Source organism: Bison bison, unplaced genomic scaffold (assembly GCF_000754665.1).
Source record: "Bison bison bison isolate TAMUID 2011002044 unplaced genomic scaffold, Bison_UMD1.0 scf7180017864373, whole genome shotgun sequence".
NCBI classification, from domain to species: domain Eukaryota; kingdom Metazoa; phylum Chordata; class Mammalia; order Artiodactyla; family Bovidae; genus Bison; species Bison bison.
The window spans coordinates 10,454,279-10,469,336 of record NW_011494945.1 but is presented as its reverse complement, the minus strand read 5'-3'; the positions used below and the strand labels follow the sequence as shown (position 1 = coordinate 10,469,336).

Genomic DNA, 15,058 nt, shown 5'->3' with positions numbered 1-15,058 from the left:
CTGTCGTCCCCTTCTCCTCCTGCCCCCAATCCCTCTCAGCATCAGAGTCTTTTCCAATGAATCAGCTCTTCGCATGAGGTGGCCAAAGTATCGGAGTTTCAGCTTTAGCATCATTCCTTCCAAAGAAATCCCAGGGCTGATCTCCTTCAGAATGGACTGGTTGGATCTCCTTGCAGTCCAAGGGACTCCCAAGAGCCTTCTCCAACACCACAGTTCAAAAGCATCAATTCTTCGGCGCTCAGCTTTCCTCACAGTCCAACTATCACATCCATACGTGACCACTGGAAAAACCATAGCCTTGTCTAGACGGACCTTTGTTGGCAAAGTAATGTCTCTGCTTTTGAACATGCTATCTAGGTTGGTCATAACTTTCCTTCCAAGGAGTAAGCGTCTTTTAATTCCATGACTGCAAAGCAGTTGATAAGTAAAAAGTACCCTTAGAACTCAGCTTTAGCAAATGGTCTGGATACTGAGGTTTGGAAGAGGCATATGCATTTCCTCTGCCAGTAGTTTTAGGGTTTAGAGTTCACATTAGTTTTGTCTTCATAAGACTGACCCATGCTAACACTAAGCCATACAGAGCCATCCAAACATCTAGCATTTATTCACCAGAAAGAATTGAATGGCGGTTAGACTCAGTTAGCTTTTTAAAAATAGCATTGAAAACCAATCCTTAGGGTGGTCTAACCTGTAAGCAGGTAAAGAAGCAACAATTAGAACCGGACATGGAACGATTGACTGGTTCAAAATCAGGAAAGGAATATGATAAGGCTGTATGTTGTCACCATGTTTATTTAACTTACATGCAGAGTACATCATGTGAAATGCCAGGCTGGATGAATCACAAGCTGGAATCAGGATTCCCGGGAGAAATAGCAATAACCTCAGATATGCAGATGATACCACTCTGTGGCAGAAGGTGAAGAGGAACCAAAAAGCCTCTTGATGAAGGTGAAAGAGGAGAGTGAAAAAGCTGGTTTAAAGCTCAACATTCAGAAAACTAAGATAATGGCATCTGGTCCCATCACTTCATGGCAAATAGATGGGGAAACAATGGAAACAGTGACAGACTATATTTTCTTGGACTCCAAAATCACTGCGCACAGAGACTGCAGCCATGAAATTAAAAGATGTTTGCTCCTTGGAAGGAAAGCTATGACAAACCTAGACAGCATATTAAAAAGCAGAGACATCACTTTGCCGACAAAGGTCCATCTAGTCAAAGCTATGATTTTTCCAGTAGTCATGTACAGATGTGAGAGTTGGATCGTAAAGAAGGCTGAGCAATGAAGAATTGATACTTTCTAATTGTGGTGCTGGAAAAGACTCTTGAGGGTCCCTTGGACTACAAGGAGATCTAACCAGTCAATCTTAAAGGAAATCAACCCTCAATATTCATTGGAAGGACTGATCCTGAAGTTGAAGCCTCAGTACTTTGGCCACCTGATCCAAAGAGCCAACTCATTGGGAAAGACCCTGATGCTGGGAAAGATTGACATCAAAAGGAGAAGAGGGCAGCAGAGAATGAGATGATTAGACAGCATCACCAATTCATTGGACATGAGTTTGAGCAAACTGGGAGATGGTGAAGGACAATGAAGCCTAGTGTGCTGCAGTCCATGGGGTCACAAAGAGTCAGACACAAGTTAGTGACTGAACAACAATCTATTATACATTTTATTTATCTCTAAGTTTAAAAAAAAAAAAAACAGAGTAGGCAGGAGTAATTTTATCAGTGGCAGTCTTTTAGATGAAATGTAGTTTAAATTTTAGACGTTTTAAAAATTCCATGGGTAACATACTTTATAAAACCAGAGATCTTTTTTTTATGTTTATATTAATTTTGTATGTAATATCCAACAGAATTTGGCCATTAGAAATATTTGGCCATTAGAAATATAGGAATATATCTACAGGAAACAAGTTTATATGGTTTTGAGAATATTTATAGATGGAGGCAACAGAAATGGAGAATTAAAAGAATTATTATGAGAAGTCAATAAATATTAATTGGTGATAATAGTGAAATTTAGAGAAAGGAGCAGTTGATTCAATGGCTGTAAGTTATCACCTGTTTTGATGATATGTGTGCATACACATTTAACACATAAGGATGAACTAAGAATTGAGTAATGGTGTCAGAAACAGAGAAACTACTTTGGAACCTAGACTCCATAGATTTTTGTAGTCTTTTCCTACCAAAATAAGCAGGAGACGTCCCTGGTGGCTCAGATGATAAAGAATCTGCCTGCAATGCAGAAGACCCAGGTTTGATCCCTGGATTGGGAAGATCCTGTGGGGAAGAAAATGGCCACCCACTCCAGAATTCTTCCCAGGAGAATTCCATGGACAGCAGGGAGCCTGGTGGGCTACAGTCCGTGGGGTTGCAGAGTTGGATACGACTGAGCAACTGACACACACAGTGATGATAAAAAGATGTAGGTTTCTGTGCTGTTAGAATCAGAAGTTTCAGGGAATCATTTTTAGTTCATAGTAAAGAAACAAGATCCATACATAATCGTTTTCCTCTCTCCCCTCCTCCTTTCTGCCTTCTTCCTTTCCAGGCATCAGTGAACTGTTGAAACAGTGTTTGGGGAATATTTGGTATTCAGTTTTGAACCACATTTCTTGTGGTTGGGATCACGAGGTGATCTCTTGGTTAAAGTTGTCAGTGGTAAACTCTGTTTTGTATATAGTGGTGGTTCTCAAGTAGCTGCTCACTATCAACAGGGAAGTTTTTTAAAAAGTATTGATGCCTGGGGTGTGCCCTCAAAGATTCTGATTAGTGGTCTGCAATAGGACTCAGGCATAGGTATTTTTTAAAAAGCTTCCAAGGTGGTCCTAGAATTGCTCATGTGCAAGTAAACTGTTAGATGACTGATAATAATAATGGTCAAATTATAAAATGGAAATGCAGCTTTAGAATTGCTCTTTTTTCTTTTTCAATTGTACAAATAATTATAAATTTTCTGGTTATTTTAAAAAGAAACTATAAAGAACTTATGGAATTCTTATATGAAACTTCCCCTTCACCTTACATCTATTCTCTCCAGATGTAACCACTTTCAGTGGTTTTCTGTGCATCTAAAAATGCATACACTTACTTGTTTTTGTTTTTTTTTGGTAAAAAATAGTTTTTGTTTTATTGTGGAGATGATAAACTATCTTTACATTTCATGTTTAATAAGAGAAGAATAAGACAATAGCAAACAGAACACAAAGATTTTTAGGAGGTGCTTGGTGACAGTGGTTCAGAAATCATTCATTCAACATTTACTCTTTTATTATACTTTAAGAAAAATATTTGAGTATGTCTCTGTGTCAGACGTTATTCCAGGTACTGGGAACATAACAGTGAACAAGAACAACAGAATACTGTACTTGAAGTGGAAAAAATACAATAATAGAAATGCATACATTTACTTGTATATAGTGTTTTTGAAACATAAAGGAGATCATACCTTCTTTTATATATTATTATGTGTTTTGCTTTTTTCACTTAATTTATCTTGGAGATCTTTCCATGTCAATACATAGAGATCTACCTTATTTTTAAAATATTCTTTTACTTCATTCCTTTTAATATCTGTAGAGTGTTTCTCAGTTTATGGGCTTTAATTTCTTTCCCATTTTCACATATCTAGCTCACCGTTACAGAGCAAAGATCCTGTAACCAGACTACCTGGTTTTGACTATAAACATTTATTCTTGTTGGTGATATTATCATTTTAATTTTTCAATTTTTTTACCAGTATGGACAACACTGTAGTTAATATTTTAGTATCTAGATCATTGTGCTTATCAGTGAATATTCCTGTAGGGCAAATTCCTGGAGTTAGAGTTGCTGGCTCAGAGAGAACACATATTAATATTTTGAATTATGCTATCACATTTTCCTCCGAGAGCAATTTATATTTGCGTCAGCCAATAGAATCTCATTGCAGTTTGTACTTCACGGCCTGAATACATTGTTTATATCACAGTGTGATCGCATGGGCACTACAGTGGCAACTACCGCATGGAAACTGCAGTTCCAACTACAGTGATTGGAATTCATTTTCTTTATTTTGGCTGGAATTTCTTTGAGTTACTTTAATAGCTCTGAGTATAGCTTATTAACCTGAAGTTCCAACTTAGGGTCTTAAACATATGATTAAGAAGAACAGAAAAATTATTTACTGATTTTTTTTTTTTAGACAAAAACTTTGGACAGTAGAAGAGGAGTAGAAAGTACAAGAGGAGTAGGAAAAAAAACTGGGCATTGGCAGTCAAAAGTCTGGCCTGGATTAGTTGCTGCTTTTCATTTTGCAGATGGAAAGAGAAGATCACTTCCCCACAGCACAGTGACAGAACAATAACCAAGTCTCAAGAAAAATCAGCTTCAAATCTGTGTGTTTGTTGATGTTTTAAATTGAGGACCCTGTATTTTTTAGATTACATGTGATAACATTTACATCAATATTGTTGGGTGTAATGCTTTTATATAATGAAAATACAAGTGTAATGTATTATTTTCAGTTAAAATTTCCTTCTCTGTATACTCTCCGAGACTTCATTTTCTCATCAATACACTGTTTTGCTTTTTTAATAAACAGCAGTAAGCTGTGAGTTTTTAAAGTAATTTTTATTCCTTTATTTATTTTTGGCTGCGCTGGGTCTTCACTGCTACATTGGCTTCTCTCTAGTTGTGGTGCTCAGGCGTCTTTTGTTGTGGAGTGTGGGCTCTAGAGCGCACAGACTTCGCTTGTGGCGTGTGGGCTCAGTAGTCGCAGCTCCCAGGCTCCAGAGCACAGACTCAACAGTTGTGGCGCGTGGGTCCCGCTGCTCTGTGTCACGGGGATCCTCCCAGACCAGGGATCACACCCATGTCTTCTGTATTGGCAGGCCACTTCTTTATCACTGAACCATCAGGGCCTGATACACTGTTGATATTGTAGTACCTACTTCATAGGGTTCAGGGGAGAATTCAATTTTATTTTACATATTCAAAACCTTTTGCACAGTGTCTGGAATGTAGTAAGCTCTTAATAAATCGAACTTCAGTATTCCTATAATTATCATTTTAACTCTCTTTTAACAGTATGTTCAGCCTTGTTGTGACACCCCTTTACGTTCTAAGGGTAAGAGAGACAGATTCGTAGGCCAGAAGACCCCATTTTGTCTGAAAGTTTCCCAACAACCTAAATTCACAACTGGGTATAGCTTATTCACTCCATAGAACCCCCCCAAATACCAAGAGGAGAGTTAGAAAACGTTGATGAACCACATTTCCTGACTTTTCTTTACCCCTCTGGATTTCCATTTTGAAATTTGATTTATCTTTTCTTTCATCTCTCTTTTCCAGGGATTTTTATGTACTCCTTTCCTGTGTTTATCCCTCCTTCCTGCCCTTTTGTCTGCACTTTCCCACTTTGTTCTCTTTCACTGAGACTGCCTTACTTATGTTCTCTCAACATTTCCTTCCTCTTTAGAAGCCTACAGATCACTGTGTCTTTATCTTCTTTTTCTCTTAATATTCATTTATTTGGCTGCACCTGGTCTTAGTTGTAGCACACGGGATCTTCAGTTGCTGCATGTGGGATCTAGTTCCCTGACCAGGTATCGAACCCGGACCTGCTGCACTGGGAACGTGGAATCTTAGCCACTGGATCACTAGGGAAGTGCCTGTATCATTATCTTTAATGCCTCCCTCTTAGCTCTCAGAATATAAGTTTCTATATATCTTCTTATTAAGACTTTCAAATATTTAGAAGCACCTACATTGTATTTTTTTTTCCGTTACATTTTTAGACAAAACTGGATTTCTGTCTATGTAGTGTCACTCCTCATTTTTTAAAACCACTTTTGGGACTTGTTTTAATGCTCACATCATAACATAAAATTCATTCAAATTAAACTGATTTGGAGGGGTTGTGAGAGTGAACAAAAGAGACTAGTACCATGCAGAGCTTTGTATAGAGAATATGGTGTGATATTATTTGTGAGCTGTTCCATTTTGGTGTCAGTCCCTAGGGAAGGAAGTGGTTTCCTAATGGGGTGTGATCTGCACTCTTAGAAATAGTGATTGGCGTTGAATGATTAAATAGAAGAGGAGAATACATACCACTCCTCCCCTTTAAAGCTAAGCACGTATATACTGAATGTCTTTTCATCATGGAAGGCAGTCTGGCCTAATCATAGAACGAATCTGAAAAGCTAAGGGAGTGAATTAACTATGCAGATCAAAATGCAAGGAAACCAAAATGATGCAGTGTTCTTAAAAGTAACTTTCAGAACCCAAATAAATGTAGTGGTAAATGTACATATGGAATATAATGGAAGACCCCATTTGAAAAAAAATGAAATCCTGACATGAGGCCCTTGGTAAATGAGCGAGCAAGTGGCTCCCTGAATTGGAGAACAGTGTGCATTCCACAATGACTGATGAAATTGATGTGTCTGTGGGAGAGCAGCTCTATTACTCAGCCTTTAACCTATTTTCTCTCTCTTCAGAAATGAGCTCCTAAGTGGGTGTTATCCTCAAGGAAGTGAGTTTAATTCAAAAGGAGGTATTTTATAGATGGGCAAATTTAAGAATTCACTTTGCACTTATAGGAGAGAAGTATGTGGAAAAGCATTATTATAAGTAATAGGCTTATACTTCTCAAAGATGCCATTTTAGACTATATATTTGGGGACCCTGAATTTGAAGCATTAATGAGTAACTTTTATTGTTTAATTTTGCATTATCTCTGAGAAATACCACCAAAACAGTATTGAATCTGCTTTGTAATATTTCATTAATTTATTAAAGTATAATAATAAATAATTTAATTCTAAAATGATTTTTTTCCCCTTTAATTTTTGAAGATATGATACTGTTCTTCCCTGACATAAGTATTTGTTAATTACTGAAAAAAATAAAAGCCCATCTTGTAATCACATTATTCTAAAATTTACAAGATAATATTGATAAATGGAGAAGCACGGTGTTCGTTATCCTAGTTTTTGCTATGTTAAAAAAAAACTCTATTACTTATTTTAGAAGATAAAAAATATATTCCTAAATATGATTAGAATGATCAGTTCAGTGAGAGTTTTCATTTCTGTGCTACTTATCTCCTTTCAGTAAATGCCTCAGCATTTTTCCACGTATGAACCATGTCAAGTAAATTCCCTAGCACAAACTTGATAAAAGGCGAAAGAATACTGTTGTATGTCCTTCTAGCAAACATGTATCATCAAAAAATATTGCTTGATGACATCCTCCCTGAAGAATTAAGGAATAAATTTCCTTTTTGTCCATAGACATATATTATTCACTCATCGATTCTTGAGTTTGATAAAATATATTTCTAGGATATAGTATGTGAAGACTCATAATCTGAGATTTAGCCTACATGATTAATTTCATCATCATCATTAGAGTCTGGAGTATTACTGTCTTTTTGTATTTGTATTTTTTTTCCATCTAACAATTGCAAAATGTCAGTTTTTTTCTCTTTGCTCTTATGCAGAAAACAAAAATTTTTGAATTCTTAACTGTGTTCAATAAGAGTTAGAAAAAAAGAACAAAAGTCCTGTCTCCTGATGTCTTTTATACTTTCTGGAAAGATAAGACAATAGCTTGGGCAGTGCAATAACAAGGATGATGAAATAGCCAGTATTTATTTCATTATTTTATCGTCCCTCTAGATGATCACATCATTTTTAAATTTTCTTATTTTTTTCTATGAAAGCCTTAAATTCAATATGGTTATTTGCCAAGTATCAGAAAATTGTTTAATTGTGTAACTAATATATTATTCAGGAGGTAGAATAGAATAATGTTAAACAGATTTTCTCTGCCAACAGCTTTGGATGCACTAGGATTGCATGGGGCAATTGAGTGATAATTATTATATAATTTCATTACTAATAATTGATAATTATGATATCTCAATTCCAGAGATTCTTGGAATTGAGATTATATAATTGATATGGTAATGAAATTAGAGAAGTTCAAGACTACTGATGCTTCTGGTCTCAGGAGTCTCTCTTCCCAGCTTGAACTGGCTTATTTCAATAATGCTTTTATGAACAAACTAGTCTCCCTCATCCTTTTTTCGCTTCCCACCATCTACCGTCCCAATTCCAACTCTAGATAAATTTGGATCCTTTCTCCCTCCCATTGCCCACTACCGGGCTGGCAGATATTTCTTGGAGAAAGTCTTAAAATCAGACTGAGTTGCACATTATGAAAGTAGAGAGACACCAAGATCATAGATAAAGTTGAAAGAGAATCAAGAGATGTCGAGTCCTAGCACCGTCTTGCAAGTGAGATGGAGAGTTGGTGAATAGTAGAGCTAAAAACGAGTAGAAGTTTCCTGACCTTTGTCTCAAATGAGTTTCTATCCCAGTGAATTAGCGAAGTTATATAAACTAAGAGAGAAGAGAAAAAATGTTAAGGTGGCATAAAATCCTTTAAGGGAAACATTCTAAGCCCCATCCCCACCTCAGTTTATTGAAGTGTAGTCAACAAGTAAAACTATAAGATTTTTAAAGTGTACATTGTGATGATTTGATATATATATATATGTGTTTTGAAAGAATTCCTCCCATCTAGTTAATTAACAGGTGTCCCAAGTGGCTCAGTGCTAAAGAATCTGCCTGCCAATGCATGAGATGTGTGTTCAATCCTTGGGTTGAGAAGATCCCCTGGGGAAGGAAATGGCATACCAGCTCCAGTATTCTTGCCTGGGAAATGGCATAGAGAGAGGAGCCTGATGAGCTATATATATAGTCCATGGGGTCCTAAAGAGTCAGACATGACTTACCGACTGAACAGTTACAATAACAACAATCCTACGTATACTTCCCAGTAGGTTAATAGTAGCTTGTTTTGGAAATACTTGGCAATATAAGTTACTAACTTTCTAGTCTCACACACAGTAGCTGGCTAGTTAATTATAACTAACTCGTTTGTCATGATCTTAAGCTGATTCCCAGTTACCACCTATTTTGCTTTGATTTTGTAAAATGACCTATTGTGTGTATTTCATGATGAGAATTAATGAAATCATAAATGTATTTGGAAAATAAATTTAGGATAGAAAAACCCTTAAAACATTTCATTTGTAGACAAATTTTGTATTACATAACTAAGTAGATTAAAAACCTTCACAAATATAAAAATACATTTTCTCTTGATGTTTTATTGTTTTTAATATGAAATTTTAAAAGAAAATCTGATTGAAATATATCTTCCAAATAACTTCTCAGCTTTTAGAATCTTAGTCAAAATTTCAAACATAGTACAAGCTGTGCCCCCAGTGTGCATTCATTTATTAATTAAAGATGGATTTATATTTATCTTAATTTAGAATTTATCCTGAAGGAAAACTTAATTTCTTACAGAAAGAAAGTTTTTCCCGTTCCTGAACTAGCATCAGCCTTTATTAATCTCACATAGGTTTCTATCTAGAAACCTACGTGAGCATTCTTCTGAATAGCATTTCTGAATGCTATTTCTGAATTCTGAATAGCATTCTTCTGAATCAGACACTTTCTATTTTGCTCTAATATTACTTGATAATTTCCCAGATATTCACCATAGATGTCTGACTTTTTATTTATCAAATTTCGCTGCACTCATCTGTGCAAAACGAAAAAAATTCCTCCAGTTCAACCAATTTCTATAGCCAAAATAATTAACAACCGAAGAACTGCTAGACTCAGAAAATTTAATTTGCTCTATAATTTTTCCATTTGCTGATTGAATTGGTGTTGCATTTTAAGTCAACTGCTGGATTTTTAAACTTTTGTTCAAGCTAGCTGGTTGTTTTTTGTTGAACGCAGCTGCCCTCTAATGGACTAAACTTCCTTTACAATAACCTGACTCAAATATCAAGGAGTCATTTATCTGTGGAAGTGATTAGTCTTTCATGCTTTCAGATTCTGGTTTTTCATTTTTGTGTTTAGTACAACACGGTTTGTATGTGTGTGTGTGTGAAGAAGGCATACTGAAATCAGCTGATCTCTTTGACAGTCTTATATTTTAGCATATTTTTGATTTCTGACATATTTTATGATATACCTGCTCCTACTTAAGAGGTTTTTCATTGTTCTTGCTGCAGATGCTACAACTGTGGTGGCCTTGATCATCATGCTAAGGAATGTAGTCTACCTCCTCAGCCAAAGAAGTGCCATTGCTGTCAGAGCATCACGCACATGGTGGCGAACTGCCCCCACAAAACTGCGGTGCAGCCGCCAGCCAGTTCTCAGGGAAGACAGGAAGCGGAGCCCCAGCCGTGCACGTCGACGTTCCCTCGGGAGGTGGGGGGAGGGCACAGCTGTACATCATTTCAGGAGGCGAGGTCCGAGCTCTCAGAGTGGCCAGGCAGGTCCCCTCAAGAAGCTTCCTCCACCAAGTCGTCTGCAGCACCGGAAGAACAAAGCAAAAAGGGGCCTTCCGTTCAAAAAAGGAAAAAGACATAACCCTTCTTTAACGTATCATTTTCTCTCCCCGGTTGGGAAGTCTACCTCATGCAAATTCAGGGGAACAGTATTTCACATACAGCAGCTGACCTGGGATTTTTAACTACTGTTGAGGAACTGTGAATGTTTTTAAACAGACAAATCACTCTAAGCAAATTACCTTGGAGCAGGGTGTCATGTGTTATGTGACTCAGAGAATGAGATGCTGTTATCTGTATGTACACGTGTGAGAGGGAGCGAGCCTGAGTCTGTGTGTGTGTAGGAGAATTTTCTTTATAATGTAGACATATATATAAAGAGGGCTTGTCTTTATATATGTGTGTATGGAGATACAAGCACACACCCTCCCTCACAGAATTGGACATCCCGCAAGAATTGAAAGCCCACAGTGAAGCATTTTTAGATGGTTTTGAAAATAACCCGTGGAATTTTTCTTGAAATACCATTCCCTTTGTATTACATTAGAGAAAAAAAAGACTGTTACCTTTTATGTGAACCAAAGGATATACTTCAGATCTCAGAGCTGCCAGTCATATGGTACTAAAGGTTTTTAAAACATCAGTTCTCCCGAATTTGGGATTGCCTCTTTTTCTTGGTATCTGTACAGTGTATCCCCCCACCCCACCCCTTTTCAAGGCAGTACCTTAACTCCATATGCCTCCGACTGCCGTTTAAGCTTTTTTGAATCTGGGATACAAACCAGAAAAGACAATGAATGTGTAATCTCTGTGCCGATATTTCAGTGTTTCCAATTCCAATGTTTTGATTGTAAATTAGATGCCTATTCAGAGAAATGAAGGGGGAGGGCAATGTATAAATGTAGTGATGTGATTGTTTTCAGTGGTATTTTGATACCAGCTCATTGTAATCTCTTACATGTTGTGAGGTTTTTGAGGGACTGTGGCGACAGCAGCTCCCCTTGACTAAGTCAATCCTTCTAACCATCACTTCGAGCAGGGGCCTCCTTGTTTACTACTGAAGACCTTGGAGGAAAACTCCAGTCATTGGGTGTATGTTTTTGGTGGCTGTTTTTATTCCCCCTGGAGAGTTACCTAACTTGTTTCTAAAACAAACACACAAAACAGCACAGTAAAATGCCAGGGTTGAGAATGAATATTGAGTGGATGCTCACAATTGCCCATGATGTATGACCTTGAATAATACGAAAAAGCATCATGTTTGGTGGCAGGCGACTAGAGTGATGAGCCTGGGGAGAAAGGTTCCCAAACCTCTCCTACCAGAGAGCGAAGTGTTTTTTATACAATACAGTTGATCTTACGAGAATTCCCTCATGACTGCTACTGAAGGGACGAATATGGGAGATTCGGGATGAGCATTCAGTGATGGAGACAGAGACAGTAGTGTCGATGGCTAGGGGCCAACCACAGTATTGATCCCTTCAGCTTCCAGTCATGAAAAACACTCATTTTGCTGTCATCCTGGTTCTAGATCTTATGGGTGAATTTTGGGAACATCTCCAAGAAGGTACCAAGTAGTAGTAAGGCTTAACATTGGCAGTAAATAGAGTCTTGTATAAGCCTGTTGGTGTAAGCTCAGATAATCAGAAACAGAAAATAGCATGATTCAAATGAGACATGTTCTGCTGAACAGTTTCTGCTCCCTCCCAGCTTGTCCTGCCGAGGGAGACTTGTTGTACGGTTTTGCCCCCGTTTCAGCAAGCAAGCCACGCGGAAGGAGAGCAAGCGAGCCTGGGGCTGGGCCACCAGCCCTTCCCAACTCAGCTTGAGTTGACAGTGTTTGTGAGAGTCTCCATGGGATGTACTGAAATCTCAGTATGCTGTGATGCAAAGCTTACCTTTGACGATATTGAATGTGATAAATAGCTATAGAAAAGTACTTCCTTGCCTTATGTGAGGAGTGTAAGCTTATTTAAATTATGTAGACAAATCAAAGTGGCATTGCTTAATTTTTAGCAGGTATAATAAGCAGGTTAACAGTAAAAATGCAAAATGTAATAAGTCACTTTGAAAATTCAAACCAAAGTTCCTTGACCTTATTAGAAATAGGAAATTATGGACTTGAGAATTGGACATTCCCTGTTTACATATAAAAAGTTCAGAGCTGAGATCACGATTTAAAAAAAGAAACATTTTATAACTGTGGACCTTATGGGTGCAATTTGAAATCACTTTTCAGCATCTCACCAGACTGAACTAAGCACATACCAAACCTATCTTTCATGAAAAGTTGGGGTTTATTTTTTATATAAGAATATTATCACTATTACATAAACATACTCAGGACAAAGAACTTCGCTCAGGGAACATACCGTATAATAATTGTTGTTTCTTTACAGAATAGTCTACAGTCCTGCTTACTCAAAACAAACCAAATACCTTAGACCTTTATGTAAGTATTATGTACTGATGTTAGTAATAACTACCTCTGAGTTTGACATAGATCAAAATGTCCAAATATCAATTATCAGCTCTCCTTTTTTAATTTCATGTGAAAATTACTCAAGGAGACTTTCTCCACTCCTTTCAGATGTGAATATCACTGACATAAGCACAGTGTCCATTTACATGGGTGAAATATTCTGTTTACAGCAAAAGGCTACCTCATAGTTGATGCATAGCACACCTTTATGCTGCTCCAGCCTTACAGTGGCTGATAATTCTCTGGTACAGAATCTTTTTATCTAAAGTATAGATAGCAATTCATAACTGCATGTTTCTGACAAACACTTGTGAATAATGAAGCATCTAGTTAGCAAAGTCTCGGAGCATTTCCTTCAAGTGACCATGTGTTTAAAGACATAGACTCTTCTACTGAAGCAAAACAGAGCACACAAGTCAACCTTCGAAATAGCTGCTTTGCCCAGAGGTCAGTAGTGGGAAGAAGTCAGGAAGTGAGGTTGCTTGTATGAGTGTATGTGTGCTGGGCAAAAGTATCAAAGATGCCAATCTCCTTCGTTTGTGTCTGTGCTGCCCTGAGGCCAAGTGATTGCAGCATTGTTGTCCAGGCACATAATTAACAGCACTGGCTGCCAAGGAGTGAACGTACAGTGGACGTGCAATGCCCTTTCTAGCTACTGAGGGGTAGGATCTGTGTGAAGCATCAGTTTACTGGAGTTGCTAATGGGTTGGGCAGGAGGTCTGTGAAATAGTTCCCCTTTGACCTCTCCCCACCCACGTCAACACAAATGTAATTCCTAGGAAAAGATGCACGACCGGTCTCCTAGCCCTGTGAGCTATTCATTGCTACGTGGCAGATTATAGTAGAAACATTTTTATACTTGCATTTTTCGTCTTTATTAGAAGCCTTTGGATGTATTTTTACAGTTGAAAGATTTAGAAAGATTTTTACCTGCTTATAACTTGGAAATTCGGCGTGCAATGTATGGGAAAAGATCGAGAAACATCATGTTGTTAGCATTGGTCCATCTACAAATAAATATAAAGGTGTTTCTATTGCCGATATATATTTTTTTTGGCCCAGTTTTATTTTGCACCAATGTGGCCCCAAGTTACTGCTAGTTGTATGTAGTTTGTGAATAGGAGCCCATAAGTGTTAATAGACTTTGTAACTTTCACTGTAAGATGAGTTATACAGGACATGGAAAATCTCATTAAGTCTTAAAGATAATTTAAATTAATTTATCTGTTTTCTCTAAGAAATGTTTATCATAAAATATATATGTGTATTTCCCCTTTGGTTATAAAATTTGGGAAAGTGTGTACACGTGCAGCTGCACGGACTTTAATTTTCTAGATGTCTTAATGAGATTTATTTGTTTTAGGGAAGAACAACTTGTTACAAGCATCAAATTCTGTCTTACATCGCTGTCAACAGCCTCTTTCAGATGTGGTGGTTGTGTGATCTGTGTCATAGTTCAGTTAGAGTGAGAGGTTGACCTCTGAATCATTGTTAAATTGTCTGTTTGGAGCAAAGCTGCAAAGTTATGGTCAAGTACTGTACAGTGAGAAACTATTGCAACGTTGAATATATCTGTGGCTTCACATGTGTGAGAGTTAACCAGCTTGAAAATGATGGTGTTGACTACCTCTTGAATTACTTACAGCTACCAACCACTGGCACCCACCACCAGCTGGCTTTAATTAGTATGTATTGCTTTTTTGGTATTAACAACTTTAACCACAATAGAGACCAAAGTGAACACTGATTTCTATATGACTTTAATATGGTGTTTTATCTAGTGTTTTACAATTATCCTGTGTAGTCTTTAGATGACCTCATTGTCCATTTTGGCTCATGTTGTTTACAAGTGAAAATAAAAAACACTTGAACTGTATGTTTTTAAAGGACAAAAAAGGAATAGATGGTCGGAATGGCGTTTCACTTGTGTACAGTCATCTCAATGGACTACAAGTACTGTTTGCCTTTCTGCAGACCGTGGATTTTATATTATCATCTCATGGCTAGTGTCTTATTCTGTCAATTATGGATATTTTGAGGTTTAAAGAAATTACTTGATTAAAAATAAAACATATAACGTTGGCATTTATGATGAGTGTTGGAGAGTTTTCGTGATTTGTGTGATGGCTAAATTTAATGAATGGGTAAAAAGGCTACTTAGTATTTACACCAAAATGAGTATCAATTAAATAGTTTTAACACA

The 15,058-nt window shown here is 37.2% G+C and overlaps 1 protein-coding gene across 1 annotated transcript in view; it reads left to right on the top strand.

Annotated features, from left to right (window-relative positions):
• Positions 1-10,455, top strand: part of LIN28B (lin-28 homolog B (C. elegans)) — a 121,775-nt gene extending 111,320 nt beyond the window's left edge. Inside the window, exon 4 of the mRNA XM_010856681.1 lies at positions 10,095-10,455. Coding sequence (XP_010854983.1) covers positions 10,095-10,455 — 361 coding nt within the window. The remainder of the gene's footprint in view (positions 1-10,094) is intronic.
• Positions 10,456-15,058: the final 4,603 nt, after the last annotated feature.